Source organism: Capra hircus, chromosome 18 (assembly GCF_001704415.2).
Source record: "Capra hircus breed San Clemente chromosome 18, ASM170441v1, whole genome shotgun sequence".
Taxonomy (NCBI): Eukaryota; Metazoa; Chordata; class Mammalia; order Artiodactyla; family Bovidae; genus Capra; species Capra hircus.
In genome coordinates, this window is record NC_030825.1 from 26,250,298 (window position 1) to 26,266,741 (window position 16,444).

The 16,444-nt window shown below is 47.1% G+C and overlaps 1 protein-coding gene across 2 annotated transcripts in view; it reads left to right on the forward strand.

The window, feature by feature from the left end:
• Positions 1-11,820, forward strand: part of NUP93 (nucleoporin 93) — a 103,687-nt gene extending 91,867 nt beyond the window's left edge. For both annotated transcript variants that reach the window (XM_018062018.1, XM_018062019.1), the window contains 13 exons: positions 106-263; positions 1,309-1,474; positions 1,853-1,946; positions 2,664-2,855; positions 3,492-3,618; positions 3,734-3,806; positions 4,039-4,083; positions 5,670-5,786; positions 6,772-6,890; positions 7,602-7,719; positions 8,161-8,244; positions 9,831-9,959; positions 11,544-11,820. In XM_018062018.1, the coding sequence (XP_017917507.1) occupies positions 106-263; positions 1,309-1,474; positions 1,853-1,946; positions 2,664-2,855; positions 3,492-3,618; positions 3,734-3,806; positions 4,039-4,083; positions 5,670-5,786; positions 6,772-6,890; positions 7,602-7,719; positions 8,161-8,244; positions 9,831-9,959; positions 11,544-11,654 (1,533 nt within the window). In that variant the 3' untranslated portion in view covers positions 11,655-11,820. The remainder of the gene's footprint in view (positions 1-105; positions 264-1,308; positions 1,475-1,852; positions 1,947-2,663; positions 2,856-3,491; positions 3,619-3,733; positions 3,807-4,038; positions 4,084-5,669; positions 5,787-6,771; positions 6,891-7,601; positions 7,720-8,160; positions 8,245-9,830; positions 9,960-11,543) is intronic.

Here is a 16,444-nt window from a genome sequence, read left to right on the forward strand (position 1 = left end):
ATTGAGTGACTTAATACAAGAAGAGGCTTAGCTGAGGACCAGCACATCGAAAGCCATCAGTTAGCTTTTATTTGTCTGTCTACTTGAGCACCTTTCCTTTTTTAGGATGGAGAGGTGGAAGGCCATCCTGTGTGGGCGTTAATTTATTACTGCATGCGCTGCGGAGACCTGCTTGCCGCTTCACAGGTGGTCAACCGAGCCCAGCACCAACTGGGAGAGTTCAAAACTTGGTTCCAGGAGTACATGAACAGCAAGGACAGAAGGTACGGTGAACAAGGTGCCGAGTCCAGAAGAAGCCACGTGGGATCAACAGGGTGGTCCGCCCTGGCCTTGCTCTCTTTTCCTTACACATGGCTCCAAATAAGTTTCTGCTTGGGAGAAAAATGAACTTTGGAAAGCATGAAGAATTCAAGAGCCCCACTCTGACACGAATGTCTAGACTTATAGCGTCCTAGGCACATCAGAGATGCTTTATAAAATGAAACTGTTGTATTACACGCCACTTGTTCACTCTTAGTGCTTTTCTGGTTGATCCAGATGAAAATATGTTGTCATGCACTTCATAGCTCAAAGGCCAGAATTAGACATTGGCAAACCTGAGATATAACCATCGAATTACTTCATTAAGCTGTTTTTTGTTTTTGTTTTTTCCTCTTACATTAAGGAACTGCAAAGCATTAGTTTTTCTTTGGTTTTTGTTAATGTAGTTGGACTTAAATTCACATTCAAACCTAGTTTAAATATATGTGCATGTATATAGAAGAAATAGTGGTAGTTACACCAGTTATACGTGTGGAAAACCAAGATTACTTTTTTGGCAGTGTCCATGTCCAGAGAGTGTGATAAACCATAAGTCCTATCTTGCTTATATCAGAGTGTAAAGTAGGGACCATGTCCTAGGTTCACCAGGAGACCCTGAGACAAGGATTTGAGTGCAGGAAGTTTATTTGGGAGGTGACGTCACAGGGTTAAGGGAGTGGAGAGGCCAGAGGGGGCTGAGGCCGTTAAAGGACTGACTCAGTCTTGTTCATCACTGTTTGGAGGATGCTGGGGGTGGGGGGCTGGGGGGTCAATTCCCCAGACCTTCTGCCCTGAAGGCCACCGCTGGAGGAAGCCAGCAGGCAGAGATGCAGGTCCTGGGAGCTGCAAGTCAGGTTAAAGTGATGGTCCCGGGGATTTGGGTGGGACAGTGCCTGTTCCTCTCCATGGAGGAAGGCTTCACAACTTTGTTACTGTGTGGTTGGACCCTGGGTGCTTTCAGGTGCCCTTGAGGATCTTCAGCCTTTGTCTGTTCCCTTGTGTCTTCAGATTGTCCCCAGCTACGGAGAACAAGCTCCGACTGCATTACCGCAGGGCCCTCAGGAACAACACGGACCCCTACAAACGGGCTGTGTACTGTATCATTGGCAGATGTGACGTCACGGACAACCAGAGTGAGGTGGCCGACAAAACCGAGGACTACCTGTGGCTGAAGGCAGGCGTGCTCCCCTTGCCCAGCAGGGCATTTGCCCCTTCCCCCTGCTTACACTCTGCACACAGATTTTACTGTTAACGTATGATGCCAGTAAGGTGACTGCAGTAGTGGTTTTTCTGTCTCCTGGCCCAGTTTTTATTGTGCACGATTCCCAGCTAGTAACACAGCCATTAGCATAGCCTTGAGCCTTGAGCTCAAACAGCTCTAAGTTCGCTCCTGGCTCAGAAGGTGAAAGTGAAGTCGCTCAGTCGTATCCAACTCTTTGCGACCCTGTGGACTGTAGCCCACCAGGCTCCTCCATCCATGGGATTTCCCAGGCAAGAATACTGGAGTGGGTTGCCATTGGTACCAATGCATGTTTTTCTCTTGGGGGTTTAGTTGAACCAGGTGTGTTTTGATGACGATGGCACCAGCTCCCCGCAGGACAGGCTCACTCTCTCTCAGTTCCAGAAACAGCTGTTGGAAGACTATGGTAAGATCCCCTAAGCATAAACACCTTCTGTCTCTCTCATCCACCTAAGATCACTGGTTAGCTTCTTTCTGGGAAAATCCTTCATCTCTGAACTCCGTCTCTCCTTCAAAACCCCGTGAACCTTCAAAACACAGCACAACAAAACAATTATTTCAGATTCAAGTAGAGGCCGCACCCATGGCCTTAAGTAGTGGATGTGGCTTACATAGTCACGGACAGTTCTTTGAGCAGCTCTGGTGGACACTGGCTCAGAGAGAGAGATAGAGGACTTGGCTGCAGCTCCCTCAGAGATCTCAAAGTGACTGCATCTGAACACAGAGAGAAAGAAGTTCCCACTGGTGGTCAGCAATGTTAAATGCTGTGAATCTGAGGGAACTGCAGCTTGGAAGTCATTCCTCTCCTTACTGAGTGACTCATCAGGACACAGGAGATAAACAGACCCTTTGCATTCTGTTTTAAGGTCCTACTCTCTGTTTCTCTCCCACCTAATGCAAGTAGTCCAGGTTTTACAACAGGGGCCCCCCACTCTCCAGTTGTGTTGGGAGGTCAGGAGGCTGTGGAAACGGCAAAGCTGGAGTGGCGTCCACTGTGTCCAGACCCCAGGTCCATTCCTGCTTAGGCTGGTGCTTTCATCCCGCTCTTTAAGCACTCAGGGCTGCTGGTCGGCTGCTCCTTCCACTCACTTCTTCTGAGTCAGCTATCCCTCCTCTCCCTCAGGCGAGTCCCACTTCACGGTGAACCAGCAGCCCTTCCTCTACTTCCAAGTGCTGTTCCTGACGGCGCAGTTTGAAGCCGCCATTGCCTTTCTCTTCCGTATGGAGCGGCTGCGCTGCCATGCTGTCCACGTGGCACTGGTGCTCTTTGAGCTGAAGCTGCTTTTAAAATCCTCAGGACAGAGTGCTCAGCTCCGTGAGTATTTGCTGGCCCTCACACCTCCACAGCATGACACATCCCCCATCAGGTGACAGTGGGCGCAGAACTGCGGTTGACAGGGATCCAACAAACAGAGCCAGTCGTTTTTAGAGGGTTGTAGACAGTTGGGCCTCTGGGATGATCAGTGTGAGGCGGTCTTGCCCCTCCCTCCTCCGTTCAGATTCCCTGGGGAGTTCAGTATATAAACCTAGTGAGACTGGTTCCCATTGGAGCTCTAATTGGAGACACTGGAAGGCCCAACGAGCCATCAGTTATGCCTGCTCATGGCATGGAGTGGTAGTCAGGAGGGAGAGAAGACATGTGCCCGAGTGGCTGCAGTTTGTGAGTAGTGCAGCAGACCCCCCGCTCCTCCTGGAACACATTTCATAATAGTAGGTTGTTGCCACCTTTTCATTCGGAGACCAGCATACTATGATTCACTACAAAATGCCATTGTCTCCGCTCTGTGCTTGGGCCGAACTCAAGGGCGGTGGTGAAGGGACTGGGCTGAGCTCGCATTGCCAGACGTTGGCTGGGCTGCAGGAGTAGGTGCCACTGGGTCTTTGGGCTTGGTTCCCATAGTTCCTGGTTGTGTGGTTGTGACCAGTTCTGACCCCCCCCCACCCCGTGCAGTCAGCCATGAGCCCGGCGACCCTCCCTGCATGCGGAGGCTGAACTTTGTGCGGCTGCTCATGCTCTACACCCGGAAGTTTGAGTCCACGGACCCGAGAGAGGCCCTCCAGTACTTTTACTTCCTCAGGTGAGACTGGCTTTTGACCATTTACTTCAGCTGATTTTGGTTTCTGCCGTTATGAGAATGATGATTAGAGACCTTAAAGTCGTACCTTCAGAAACCAGTTTTTGTCTCCTCCTAGGGATGAGAAGGATAGTCAAGGAGAAAACATGTTTCTGCGCTGTGTGAGCGAGCTGGTGATAGAAAGTCGAGAGGTATATTTCCTAACTTTTCCAGTATACAGGTTCTCATGCTGATCACCTCAGTGTGGGTTGTGGGGAGGCGGGGAGCTTTAGAGTATTCTTTGGTTTCTGAAATTGTTGATTCAGTCTCAGTATCCTCGAGACTTCTGCCACCTCCCCTAGTCCTCTCTCATCTCCTAAGAATTGTGGATTATGTGTATATCCTCATCCAGTAAACTGGGTAAACATTTTTTTGCCTCTGCAGTTCGATATGATTCTTGGGAAACTGGAGAATGATGGAAGCAGAAAGGTAGGTTAAAGACACCCCTGGAGATATGTTAGTTTGCAGGTGGGGATTTACAATTGTCCCAAAAAATACAGTTACATTTTAGGATGCAAGGTACTAAAGAGACAGATCTGAATGAAGTTGCTTAGTGTTAAAAAACAAAGAATGAAAATTACAGGTCCCAAGTGATGACCTTGATGTTAGATACATTTCTCCTTGAAATATGTTAATTTGTGGTGAGATAGCTTTTTAAATTATGTTCAAAATACTCATCTGCTTACACCTGCCATTTTTTCATCTGAGAAGGGTACATTTCTGCCATTCTTGGCTCAGAAAATATCCAAGAAAGAAATTGATTACTACACCTACTCTCCCCAGATGGGAAATTAGAGATGCACTTGACCTTTCTCCAAAGGTAGTTTTCAAGGGCTCAGAACCCTGCACTGACCCCAGAGATGCAGCTGCTCCCATGAGCCTCAGCGATTCCCTGAGACCCATCATGGCTACTGGGCAGGGCCCCTGGCGGGGAGGCCCCTCCTGACCCCACTTGGGGCCATGTGGATGGGCAGGGACCCTGGCATGGAGGCGCCTCCTGACCCGCCTTGGGGCTCCTTGTGCCTCTCTCAGGGACTCACTTTCCCTGCTTACAAAAATGGGTGGTTTAGACCCAGAAATCTTGAAATGAGCTCACACTGCTTACACCATCCAGCTCAGGAAGACCAGTGGCGGTGCTGGTGAAGATGTGATGATGGCCATGCTGATGGAGCAGTGACAACTGCCAGGCCCTGTGCTGAATGTTCGATGAATATGTTCTCACCTAGTGGTCACAAGAACCCCACCGAGTCGGAACTATTATCTGTTTTTCAAGGGAGGAAGTGGAGACAAGAGAGGTTAATTTTTGTCTTCAAGGTCACACAGCTAGTAAGAAAATGAGCTGGAATTGGAACCCAGTCCTTCTTGACCCCAGAGCCCATGCTCTTCACTGACCTCTTGTGCTGCCAGGGTGACAGAGAAGGTCGGTCGCCTGACTCGGTCCAGGGCTGATGAAGAGTTGGGCAGCCAGTCAGACGTCACGGAGTCTGTGTTACCTAAGGCCTGTCTCATACTCTCTTGGGTTGCTGTTGAGTGATGACGCAGATTTTTTTGTTGTTGTTTTTAGTATCCTGGCACCACTTGCCATGTATTTTTTTCAGGAGTAGGTTTCTTTTGCTGTCTGTCTTATAAAGCAGATCCAAAATCTTTCAGATATTTTCTCTGAGCCTCCTGATTTTTTTGCCCCCACTAGGGTCATCTGCAAAATTAAAATCATTGATGATTTCACATACTTGTAGGTCATTTTGCAAAATGAGAAAGCATGGAGTCTTACCGCTGACTCCTCTGGGCTGCCTGTGAGTCTGCCTCTTCATGGGCACTCATCTTGGTCCTTTTCATATGTTTAATAGGCCCTTATATCTTCAGGAAAGCCAGAGTCTGGCTGATAGAAATATATGCATTGCCCAGAGCAAGCATTTTCAGTTAGTTTTCAGATCCCCAATTGCTTCTCTGTGTTTAAAATGACAGCTTTGTCCCTCTGTTTCTCTCTTCCTCCCTTCCATAATTTGTCTTGTCAGCCTGGAGTCATAGATAAGTTTACCAGTGACACAAAGCCTATTATCAACAAAGTTGCTTCCGTGGCAGAAAATAAAGGACTGTTTGAAGAAGCAGCAAAGCTTTACGACCTTGCCAAGGTAAATGTGTCCTTTTCTTGCCTCTGCACCTAATAGATCTGTCAGCCTTGCTGCATTAAATGCACAACCATTTCAGCGGTGCTGTTATTGTACCCCTCTGTCTGCTGAGGCATTGTCTCCTAATGCTTAGGCAGTTAATGATCCAGTCAGGGTGAAATTCCCATTTTACAGAATTATTTCTGCCCATAAGGTGTTTCTGGCCAGACGAGAGCACGATATATTGAAAGGCTGTCCTGCGGGCATTGAGCTGTAGTCTCACTTAGCAGCAGAATAAACCTCCATCATGCTTCGACAGTAAAGCCGCTGGTGAAAGTGCTGGTGCTCATCCTCCAAGCAGCCGCAGACCCACTGGGGATGGATGGATGTTTGGGAACAAAACCACAGCCAAGGCGTGCTGAGAGCCCTGGAGTTAGGAGTTCTGCATTAGAACATTTGGGAAATACTAGTAACTGTAGCCTGGAGAAGATTGCATTCTCTCCTTTTATCACCTCATAGAAGTTCGCAAAACAGGATTGTAATGCATTTTTTTTAATTTAAAAATATTGAGACTGAAAGTAAAGGGAAAGTGTTAGTTGCTCAGTCATGTCCGACTCTGTGACCCCATGAACTGTAGCCCACTAGGCTCCTCTGTCCTTGAAATTCTCTAGGCCAGAATACTGGAGTGGCTTGCCATTTCCTTCTCCAAGGGATCTTCCCCACCCAGAGATCGAACCCAGGTCTCTTGCATTGCAGGCAGATTCTTTACCGCTGAGCCATCAGGGGAGTCCTCTATTGAGACTGAGGTCTAGTGAAAAAATAGAAAAAGGTGTAGATACTTAGCATACATAACAGCTTGATGGATTTTCCACAGGTATATGTCTGTGTCATCATCACCCAGGTCAAGATCCAGAACAAAAAGTTCCCTCTTTGTCTTGATGATTTAGTTTTTGTCTTCGTATTGATTATTTGTAATGAATTCCTTCTTTAATTTTAAAAAACTAAACAGAATGCTGACAAGGTGCTGGAGCTGATGAACAAACTGCTTAGCCCCATTGTGCCCCAGATCAGCGCACCACAGTCCAACAAGGAGCGGCTGAAGAACATGGCCCTCTCCATCGCAGAACGGTAAGGCCGAAGAAGCTCTCGGGGTCCCGGGCTCCCAGCCCCCACCCAGGTGTGTCTTCAGCTTCACTGTAACGTCACACAGTCCCTAAGAGGGGCTCCACCGTCCCACTGGCACTGACAGTTTCGAGAGTTCTTAATAACCATCATAACCAGCTGTCACTTGGTAAACATTTTTGCCAAAAAGAAGGGGATCTAAGAATATCTCAGCATTCTAATCCTGCAGTTTAATTCAAGGCATTATACTCATCTCTGCACCATTAGCAGCCATCTCAAAGGGATTTGGTAATAGCTAGTGATGGATGGATGGGTGGATGGGGGATTCTCCAAGGTGTGGTGGCCAGTGTTTCGGAATCTCCCCTCTCCCCATGAGTGGAGGTGCACTCCAACCAGTGTGACTCCCTGGCTGGGCAGCAGTCGTTACTTTTTGTGCCCTCTCCAAATCTGCCTGAGAACTGGGTCAGGGTGCTTGCTGAGATGGCGGCCAAAGCTGGAGAACTGGGCTTCATACAGAACGTTTATAGGTCGATCTCTGTCAAATCCACCATCAAATGCTCGGCCGTTATAAAAGAGACACTATTTTCCACTCCTTAGTTCACCTCATCTAGAGAGCCTAAGAGGTTCTGACATTTTTTAGATGTTGTCCTCAAATTACAGATTGCACAGAAATGCCTAATATACCCCTGCCTCCCTTCCCTCTTTTTTGTCCTTCAGGTATAGGGCTCAGGGAATCAGTGCAAATAAATTTGTGGACTCGACATTCTATCTTCTGTTGGACTTGATCACCTTTTTTGACGAGTATCACAGTGGGCATATTGACAGAGCCTTTGATGTAAGTTTCAGGAGGGGTGTTTGAAGTACTGCTTAGTGTATGCCCTTGAAAAATCAAAACATTTTGTGGGATTCATTTAAAACAAAGGAAATGTCACCAGTATGCCTGTTAAGTGAAAAAGGACAAGTAAGATCCTGGCAATTTAAAAGGGATTTCTATGTTGTTCTTTTTTCCCCTTTTTTCTTTTCCTTTCTTCTTTAATCTAAAAACAGAGGAATTTCTCAAAATAATTTGAAGTCTCTGAATTGTGAAAACTGCCTCAGAAAATGAGGATAGGAATTGAGTCAGTCAGCAAGTTGGAATCAAAGCCTTTGAACTAGGGGAGTAGAATTTCCTACTAAGAAGCCACCTATGAACATGTTAGATGCTGACATGTGTTTGAAGAGTGGAATGACTGTGATGATTGTATCATATGGGGCTGATGGCTTTTGTGTTAAACAGATAATTGATCGCTTGAAGCTGGTGCCCCTGAATCAGGAAAGTGTCGAAGAGAGAGTGGCTGCCTTCAGAAATTTCAGTGATGAGGTGAGTCCTTCTCTGCCTGAATTACAAAATTCTTTTTTCCACCCTTCTGCTGAAAGCTTTTGTTTTAATGTAGCCAATAACTCTTAAGAGTCCTAGTACAGTCACCATCCAGACTGAATTTTCTAAGACGAGTCCAGTTTCAGGAATCCTGGACTGGTTTTCCTGTTGAGTACGCATATACCCATCAGATTATTGTCTGAATTCCTGACTCAGAAAATACTCTCACTCTAGTGATCAGACATATTCTTGGGAGAAACAGGTTTCTTACTGATTCTATGAAATCTGGCTTAATTGTTTATTATCTACTTGTTCTAGAGGGTGTGTCAGTGCTTAACTGATCTTTTATTAAGTAGCTCCTTTGGGTACATGAAACATACATTGTGATTCACTTCCTTCTTTCCCTTCTCTGAAGCAGAGAAGTTTTGTCTCAAGAAGCAGCTGCAGTGACCATGGTCTCAGTTATCAGCCCAAGAACCTAAGAGCTCCTCTCTATGCAGGGTTTCTAGCATGTTGCCACTGCCTAGCCCAAGGCTACTCAGCTGGGCTGCACACTGGAATTGCTCGGAGACCTTTAAAAAAAATCCTCATGCCAAGGCCCAGAAATTCTGGTTTCTCTGATCTGAGCCTGCAGCCCAGAACTCCCCTGGTTATTCCTGTGTGGCTAGAGTAAGACTCTTCTCTAGAACCAGCTGCCTGGTCCCAGGATGTTCTTGACAGTGTTTCGATTTAAAACCATTTCTCAATGAGCACATTCCTTTTATGGAAGCGTGTGTCTGTTCTAGAGGAAGAAGGAAGGCCACCTTCTGCATGTGGGGTGTCTGCCTCCTATGGTATAGGCAGTTAAGAAATCTTGCCTCTTGCCAACCTTCCCTTCACACCTACTACAATTCTGCCCCTAGCTATTCCTCCTTTTGTTGTTTCTTGCCAACCCCTGGTTACATCATCCATTGTTTTATAGACTGAAGTGGGGTACCAGGGCCTGTCCTCGTAGACACTCCCAAGGACTCTGCTCAGGCCGTGCAGGTCTGAGATAGTGTGGTGGGTCTGAGATGGTGGGCAGTGATGGGGACTGAAGAGCCAGCGTGTGCGTCCCTACCTCCTGATGTTCAGATGCGGACTTCTGCTAATCCCTCTGCTGCCCAGACATAGTTAGCATGCTCTCTGCTCACGTCCCTGCATAAAGAAGGGAGCAGAGGAGACTTCTTTGGTGGTCCAGTGGCTGAGACTCCATGCTCCCAATGCAGGGGATCCAGAGTTCGATCCCTGGCTGGGGAACTAGATCCCACATGCTGCAACTAAAAGACCTCAAGTGCTGCAACCAAGATCCAGTGCAGCCAAATAAATATTTTTAAAAAGAGCAGAATGACCGATCTGACCTTCTGAATAGTGTTGCCTGGGCTTTGCTTTCACGCTTGACAGTCCAGTGCCGTCGGCTCCTTTTTGGTGGCTGTGTAGTACACCAGCTGGCAACTGTGGGGATATGGCGTGACCCGGCCTTCCTGGAGCATCAGTCCCCCCTCCCCCACCCTGTCTTTGGCCCCAGGGCTGGGTTCTTTCTTCTTACTTCCTTGTGTCTCTCTCTGCAGATCAGGCACAACCTCTCAGAAGTGCTTCTCGCCACCATGAACATCTTGTTCACACAGTTTAAGAGGCTCAAGGGGACAAGTCCATCCTCAGCATCCAGGCCTCAGCGAGTCATCGAGGACCGTGACTCTGTAAGATCCCAGCGTTGGCCACAGCCATCGCTGAGAACCGCCTTTCTGGTTTGCCTTCGATTGCTCCTCATGAGACCATTGCTCATGACCCAAAGTGCTTGTTTCTTTACTACCTGGCATCTGGGTAAAGCTTATGTTGAGCGCTTCCAGAAGAAATTGAACATTACTGGGGTTGCTCCTCTTCTCAAGCTAAAAAATAATGATGTGCCAAGTCAGTGAATATCAGGTCTTAAAAAAATCAATCAAAATACTAGTTTATATTGATTCCATAAGAATTCCTGCCCACTTTAAAATATACAGTCATTTTATGAGTCTCAGTTCAGCACTTCCACGAAAACCGTACTTTTGGTCAACAGTTGCTGTGTCTGAAAGCCATGTCTGTCTGACACCGGGGCCAGTGCCCCTTCCACTGCCTGTGGGGCCTCCAGCATTACCTGGGCCACACGGAGTCCAGGCAGATAGAACCCTTGGGCCCAAACAGCATATACTGTACAGTTGATTTGACAAAAAGGGACACGTGTTTGACCCATTAAAACTGGTGGCGTTTTAGAATTGCCTTTCCCTTAACATTTAATGAGGCTCTCAGTATGATGTGTTAAGAGCCATACCTGCTTTTGGCAATCAAGAAACTGGGGCCTTGAAAACCTATCTCCTGCCTCCAAAGATGTCTGGGCTCTCTCAGTTATGGCCCCCACAGGTCCTGTCATTGTCAGAACCTCCACCTTAGACTTGCCAGTGTACTTCACGGATCAGGGAAAAGGCAGCTGCCTTTCAGCTTTCTTCTTGAATGGTCCTTAAGAGGCCTAGTAAGCGGTCCTTGAATTTTCCTTTTAAGTCTTGTTACTAGTCCAGAAAACCCACCCCCACCCCCGCCACCCTTCCTGTCCTAGCTGTGGTTTCCTTTCTTCTGTAAGCATCCAGTACAGCTCAGTGTGGGCAACCTGAAGCTGTTCTCTCAGATTTCGTTTTTTCTTTACTCAGTAATTTATCACTTGGAAATCAGAGTGAAGGTTATTATTTCTAATATTGGAAACACCTGAGTTAAAATCTTTTTCCCTCCTGGAGCAATCCAGGAATCTCATAAATATTGTTGCCTGAGAAAAGAGGACTACTCACTTCCATTAGAAAGAGAAATGAAAGGAGTGAAAGGGAGGAAAGGGGACGACGCAGGAGAGGAAAGACCTGGAATGGGCTGCACTTGGGCAGTGCAGGTGCTTCATGGGGGTCCTAGAAACTCAGGTCCTCACCAGTCAGGGGAGGGAGAGGTTCGGAAAAGTGGAGCAGGCAGTCTGAAGCACAGAGCCAGGTCAGCAGCTGCTCAAATGGGGCGGCTTGCCTGGCAGACCCATCCATCTTCTGCTAAGTAAAAGGGCTTTGGAACTGGAGGCCTGGCGGCCCTCCTTCGCTAACTCTGCACCACACTGGAGGAATGTGACAGTGGAGGGCAAGACGGTCATCCACCCACTGGGAATCTGTCATTACACCACCGAGGGGAGAAAATGGAAGGATGCAGTGCTGGTTCCCAGGACAGTGCCCTGACCCAAAACTTAACTGGGTTCCTTCTCTTCTTCCCCTTTCTCTCAGCAACTCCGCAGCCAAGCCCGAGCCCTGATCACCTTTGCTGGGATGATACCCTACAGGACATCTGGGGATACCAACGCAAGGCTGGTGCAGATGGAGGTCCTCATGAATTAAGTGTGATGTTCTGAGGGGCTCATGGGGCTGCTTGCTGTCAGTACCTCAGGGCCCTCCAGGGTAGGGAGTGGTTTCTGGTTTTGTTTCTGTTGTGTTTGTTTTGTTTCATTTTTCTGTATTATGTATTTTTGTCAACACCAATAAATTTCTTTGATTTGTATTTTTTTTTTCACATTCTTTTTATTTCACTGTTTCCCCCCCCCCCTTTGGAATTTTGTTGAAATTTTTATTTGTGTGAGAGGAATTGTCTTCACTAGTGCTTGGGCCAGAAAATGACAGACTTGTATAGGCATCCAGGAGTTGATTAAAGTTGACCTGATATGATTAAAAATTGACCCAAAATGAGCAAGGAAATGAAGCCTTTGGGAGTTGCTTTTATTTAGATATAACATTCCCTATAGCAGGGTCACGGTTAGCTTTTCACATTTCTATTTGAATGTGAGAGCCAGCCTCAGCCTTGGGTGAGTTAAGATTTGTGTGTGAAATACCAGGCACTCCACATCCTCCTCCCTCTTACCTCCCCAAGGTGTGCCTTGAGGTCCAAGTTGTTGTTGTTGTTGTTTTTCAGTCGCTCAATCATGTCTGGCTTTTTGTGACCCCATGGACTGCAGCACACCAGGCCTCCCTCACCACATCCCAGAGTTTGCCCAAGTTCATGTCCATTGCATCGGTGATGCCATCCAGCCTTCTCATCCTCTGACCCTCTTCTCCTTCTGCCCTCAATCTTTCCCAGCATCAGGGACTTTTCCAATGAGGTGGCTGTTCATATCAGATGACCAAAATACTGGAGCTTCAGCTTCAGCATCAGTCCTTCCAATGAGTATTCAAGGTTGATTTCCTCTCAAGTTGACTGGTTTGATCTCTTCGCTGTCCAAGGGACTCTGAGGAGTCTTCTCTAGCACCACAGTTCGAAGGCATCAGTTCTTTGGCATTCTGCCTTCCTTACGGTCCAGGTCTCACAACCGTATGTGACCACTGGGAAGACCATAACCTTGACTATACGGCCCTTTATTGGTAAAGTAATGTCTCTGCTTTTCAGCGCACTGTCTAGGTTTGTCATCGCTTTTCTGCCAAGAAGCAATCGTCTGCTGATTTCATGACTGCAGTCACCATCTGCAGTGACTTTAGAGCCCAAGAAGAGGAAATCTGTCACTGCTTCCCCCTTTTCCCCTTCTATTTGCCATGAAGTAATGGGGTCAGATGCCATGATCTTAGTTTTTTTTAATATTTAGTTTTAAGCATTTTCACTCTCCTCCTTCACCATCATCAAGAGGCTCTTTAGTTCCTCTTCATTTTCTTCCATTAGAGTGGTATCCGCATATCTAAGGTTGTTGATGTTTCTCCAAGACCAACCTCCAAACTGTCTGCCCTGATGCCGGGATTAATGTTTGCTGTTCTGCTGAAATCCCCCTGGAGATGAAAACATAGTCCTGGAGACCCATAGTCTGATCAGTGAACGTTGTCGGGGTCTCAGCTGGAGCTCAAGGCAGGGCAGACCTGGCCGTTTCTCCCTCTGGCTGCTCCACAGGGAGGCGCCTGCTTGGCCTTGTGCGTGCCCCTCTTCAAGAGGACTTCTCAGCACCTCTTCTCTCTTCTCCACCAGTTGGTTCCTCTTCTTGGACAGCCTCCTCTCCCTGTCTCCATTCATAAAGCCAGTTGGCCAGGTCAGCTCATGGGTCTCATTCCACTGGGCATCAATACCATCGGTATGTGATCCCTGAGCAAGGTTGTCCCCATCGGTGGCCCTCTTTATTCTGATGCCTTTGGCTAAGCTGGAGAAGACGGGAGGACGAATGTTCCTGAATGTGCCAGCCGGGGCTACAGGATCGGGTATGGTCGGCTCTGCTGGTTTTATGGACTGCTCCTGCAGCAGCTCTCCCAGGGGGAGAGTGTTAAAGTCCCCAGAGTCTCCCAAGGTACCTTTTGCTTCTAGAGAGAAAACTTTGCTCACAGGGCACAGTTACCCTCATAATTCTCTAAATACAAATTGTTGCCTTTGCTTGTAGTAAAGAGCTCGTCTATAGATAATGGGGCCATCTGCTGCTTCTCAGTCGGATCCCATTATATCTATCAAGGATGTAGCCTGAGGGGCTGTCTCCCTCCTCAACTCGCATCTATTCACCTTCAGTTGAGCTTTACTAAGAAAGTCTCAGAAGACAGGTGCTGCAGGAGACTTGATTTAGCAAGTTGTAACCTCTTTATAGGCATTGATTTATATTTTAAACAAAGCAAACAGTTTGCTTTAACAGTGTCTTAAAAGAGTTCTCTGAGGACTTTTCATAAATGTGGCTTAAGAGTTCTGATTTTTTTTTTTAATGCTAGATCTTATAGATAGAAATGTAACATTACCATAAAGGACAGAAGGTTCAAGGGATTTAAATATGTATTTACTCCCTAGTTCTTCTCTTGTTCGTCATTTACATCATGGGAATTAATTGTGGATTTGCCTTTTTTGCATCATGCAGTTCTGCTGGCTCCAAACAGGAGAGCTGCATTGGAGCCCTGCATAGGGGGTAAGGTCCTCCACCTTTGGACAGAGGGAGGGGAAAACTGCCCTGATGGGGAAGCTGTGTGGAATTGAGAGGAATGCAGTCCCTGGTTGGCATTTGAGGGCCTGCCTAGTGAGAGACACTTATAGGAGAAATAAGATAACTCTGTTTATTCCAGGAGGGCCAGGCTCCTGGAGCAAACCCCAGTGCTTGTCCGATTGACTGTGGTAAAATAAAGCTGGGTGCAGAGATGCAGGAGACACGAGGCTGAGTTTGCAAGGCCACAGCATCAACAGGCTACCGTTACCCATGGTTACAGCTTGTGTTCAGAATTCATGGTCCTTTAACAGGTTATTAGGTTAAAAGTCATCTTCAGCTCACTCGGTCACGGAACTAAATCCTCTCCCTTGATACTGGTCTGTGATTTCACCATTTATCTAGAGAAACACAGAAAGTGGCCCTGGGAGTCTGTCGTCTTCCCCGGATGAGATTCCAATCTTTCTAACAAAATCAAGGGCACTTGGAGCTTGATGGGGTTAGTGCCTGCCTCCAAATGGCTTATAATAAACTCACTGAGACACTCAAAGGGAAGTACTCACTTGGTCTAGGGCCTTTTCAGAGGCCTCAAGATTTAATTACAAAGATTCTGTTCCTTTGATTTTTTTTTCTTTAACAGCCCTGGCCACCTGACTTCTAGGGGAAAGCTGGAGTGGGAGTAGTGTGCTCTCAGAGTGAATCATTTGGGTTTATCACTCCTGTTGTTATTTTGATGAATGACTTTAAAGTCTAGGGTTTAGGTTACTTTAAGCACAATACTATAGACTTTCCCACAGAATCCCACAGTTGCTGATATAGAGGGGAAAAAACTGTGGACTCTGTCCTCTTTGGACTCTCACCCTGCCCGCTTTGTTTGATGTTCAGTTAAGCCATTACATGCAGATGTGCCAGTGCCCTGCTGCTTTACATGGACCACCACGGTCCACGTTTCTCCACTGGGCGTCAGAATCTGTGTCCAGCTCACTCGGCAGTCCACATCACACCACTCAGGAGGTGACAGCATACCGAAGACTGCATAAAACCCAGACTGGGGCGTTGTCCCAGGCCTGCCAAAGTGCTGGCAAGCCCCAGCCTGACTGGGCTCGCACTCAGCCTCAGTCAGCCTTGGAGACTGAGACTTCTGTCCAGCAAACTGGGAAAAAATGTTATAAAATTCCTAATGGAAATGCACACTTTATGGTATCATTCAAGATGCTTGTTTAGTATCAGTTAAAAAAAAAAAAACAAAAACTTTTGTGCCTGCCTTTCAGAATATCAGGATGTCGTTAAACAGAGATCATGTAGCTCCCTGGAGAAATGAGGCAGTGAGGCTGTGTTGAGGTCCCAGATGTCCCCCATTCTTCGCTCTTCTAGGTGGAGTTGAGACATCACCTGCCTCCAGCCCGTCTTCTGACAACTCCATAGTATCCTAGTGTCCCTCACAGGACAGGGACAGGAGGGAACTAAATCTGTCTTCTTACCGCTTGTTTCTAACTAAAAAGGTTGGTGGGAAAAAAACTTAAAACCACTACCTAAAATGTTTTGAACATTAATTTCAAATGATCTGTACGTCTCCTTGCCTTGTGACTGGCTATAATTGAGGATCTGGCCAAACAGGCCCCGTGTATTGATGAGTCCGCCTTAGTTCCTTTCAGCTGTTACAGTCCTGCACGTGCCAAGCTGTGCTCAGGAACTGGGAATGGCCACGGTAATCAAGTCCCCATCTATTCAGAAGTCTCAATGGGACCTTTCCTTTTTTGTCCAGAACCACCTAGTAGAAATACTGTACGTTCTAAATTGCTAGCCCAGGAAAGGAGGAAAAGTTTTTTGTCCTAACCTTGATTTTTGAAATGGTTTCCGTGTGCCCTCTCTGGGGAATCTAGTTTAGCACCCACCTAGTTTAGCAAAGGTTTGAACAAGCAGGTCCTTTGCTTCCGTCTCCTGTATCAGTCCCCTGCCCACATCCTCTGTCCCAGCTCCACATGCCTGGATTCAGACTCAGGGGCCTCTAATAGGCATTCAGCCAGAAAGAAGGTAGAGGGGAGTGTCTCCTGGGGTCAGAGAGATCAGGGCTGATCCTTCAAAGAAGGAAACTTGTGGAGCTGCACAGTCTGCAGGGAAACGTTGAGAAGAAGGGGATGGAGGTTTGATTCACCGTTAACAGTGAAAGTGAAGTGAAGTCACTCAGTCGGGTCTGACTCTTTGCAAAAGGTCAAATCTTTAAAAAAACTAAAGGTTGAGGGATGGGCAGAAACCCAGCATGCA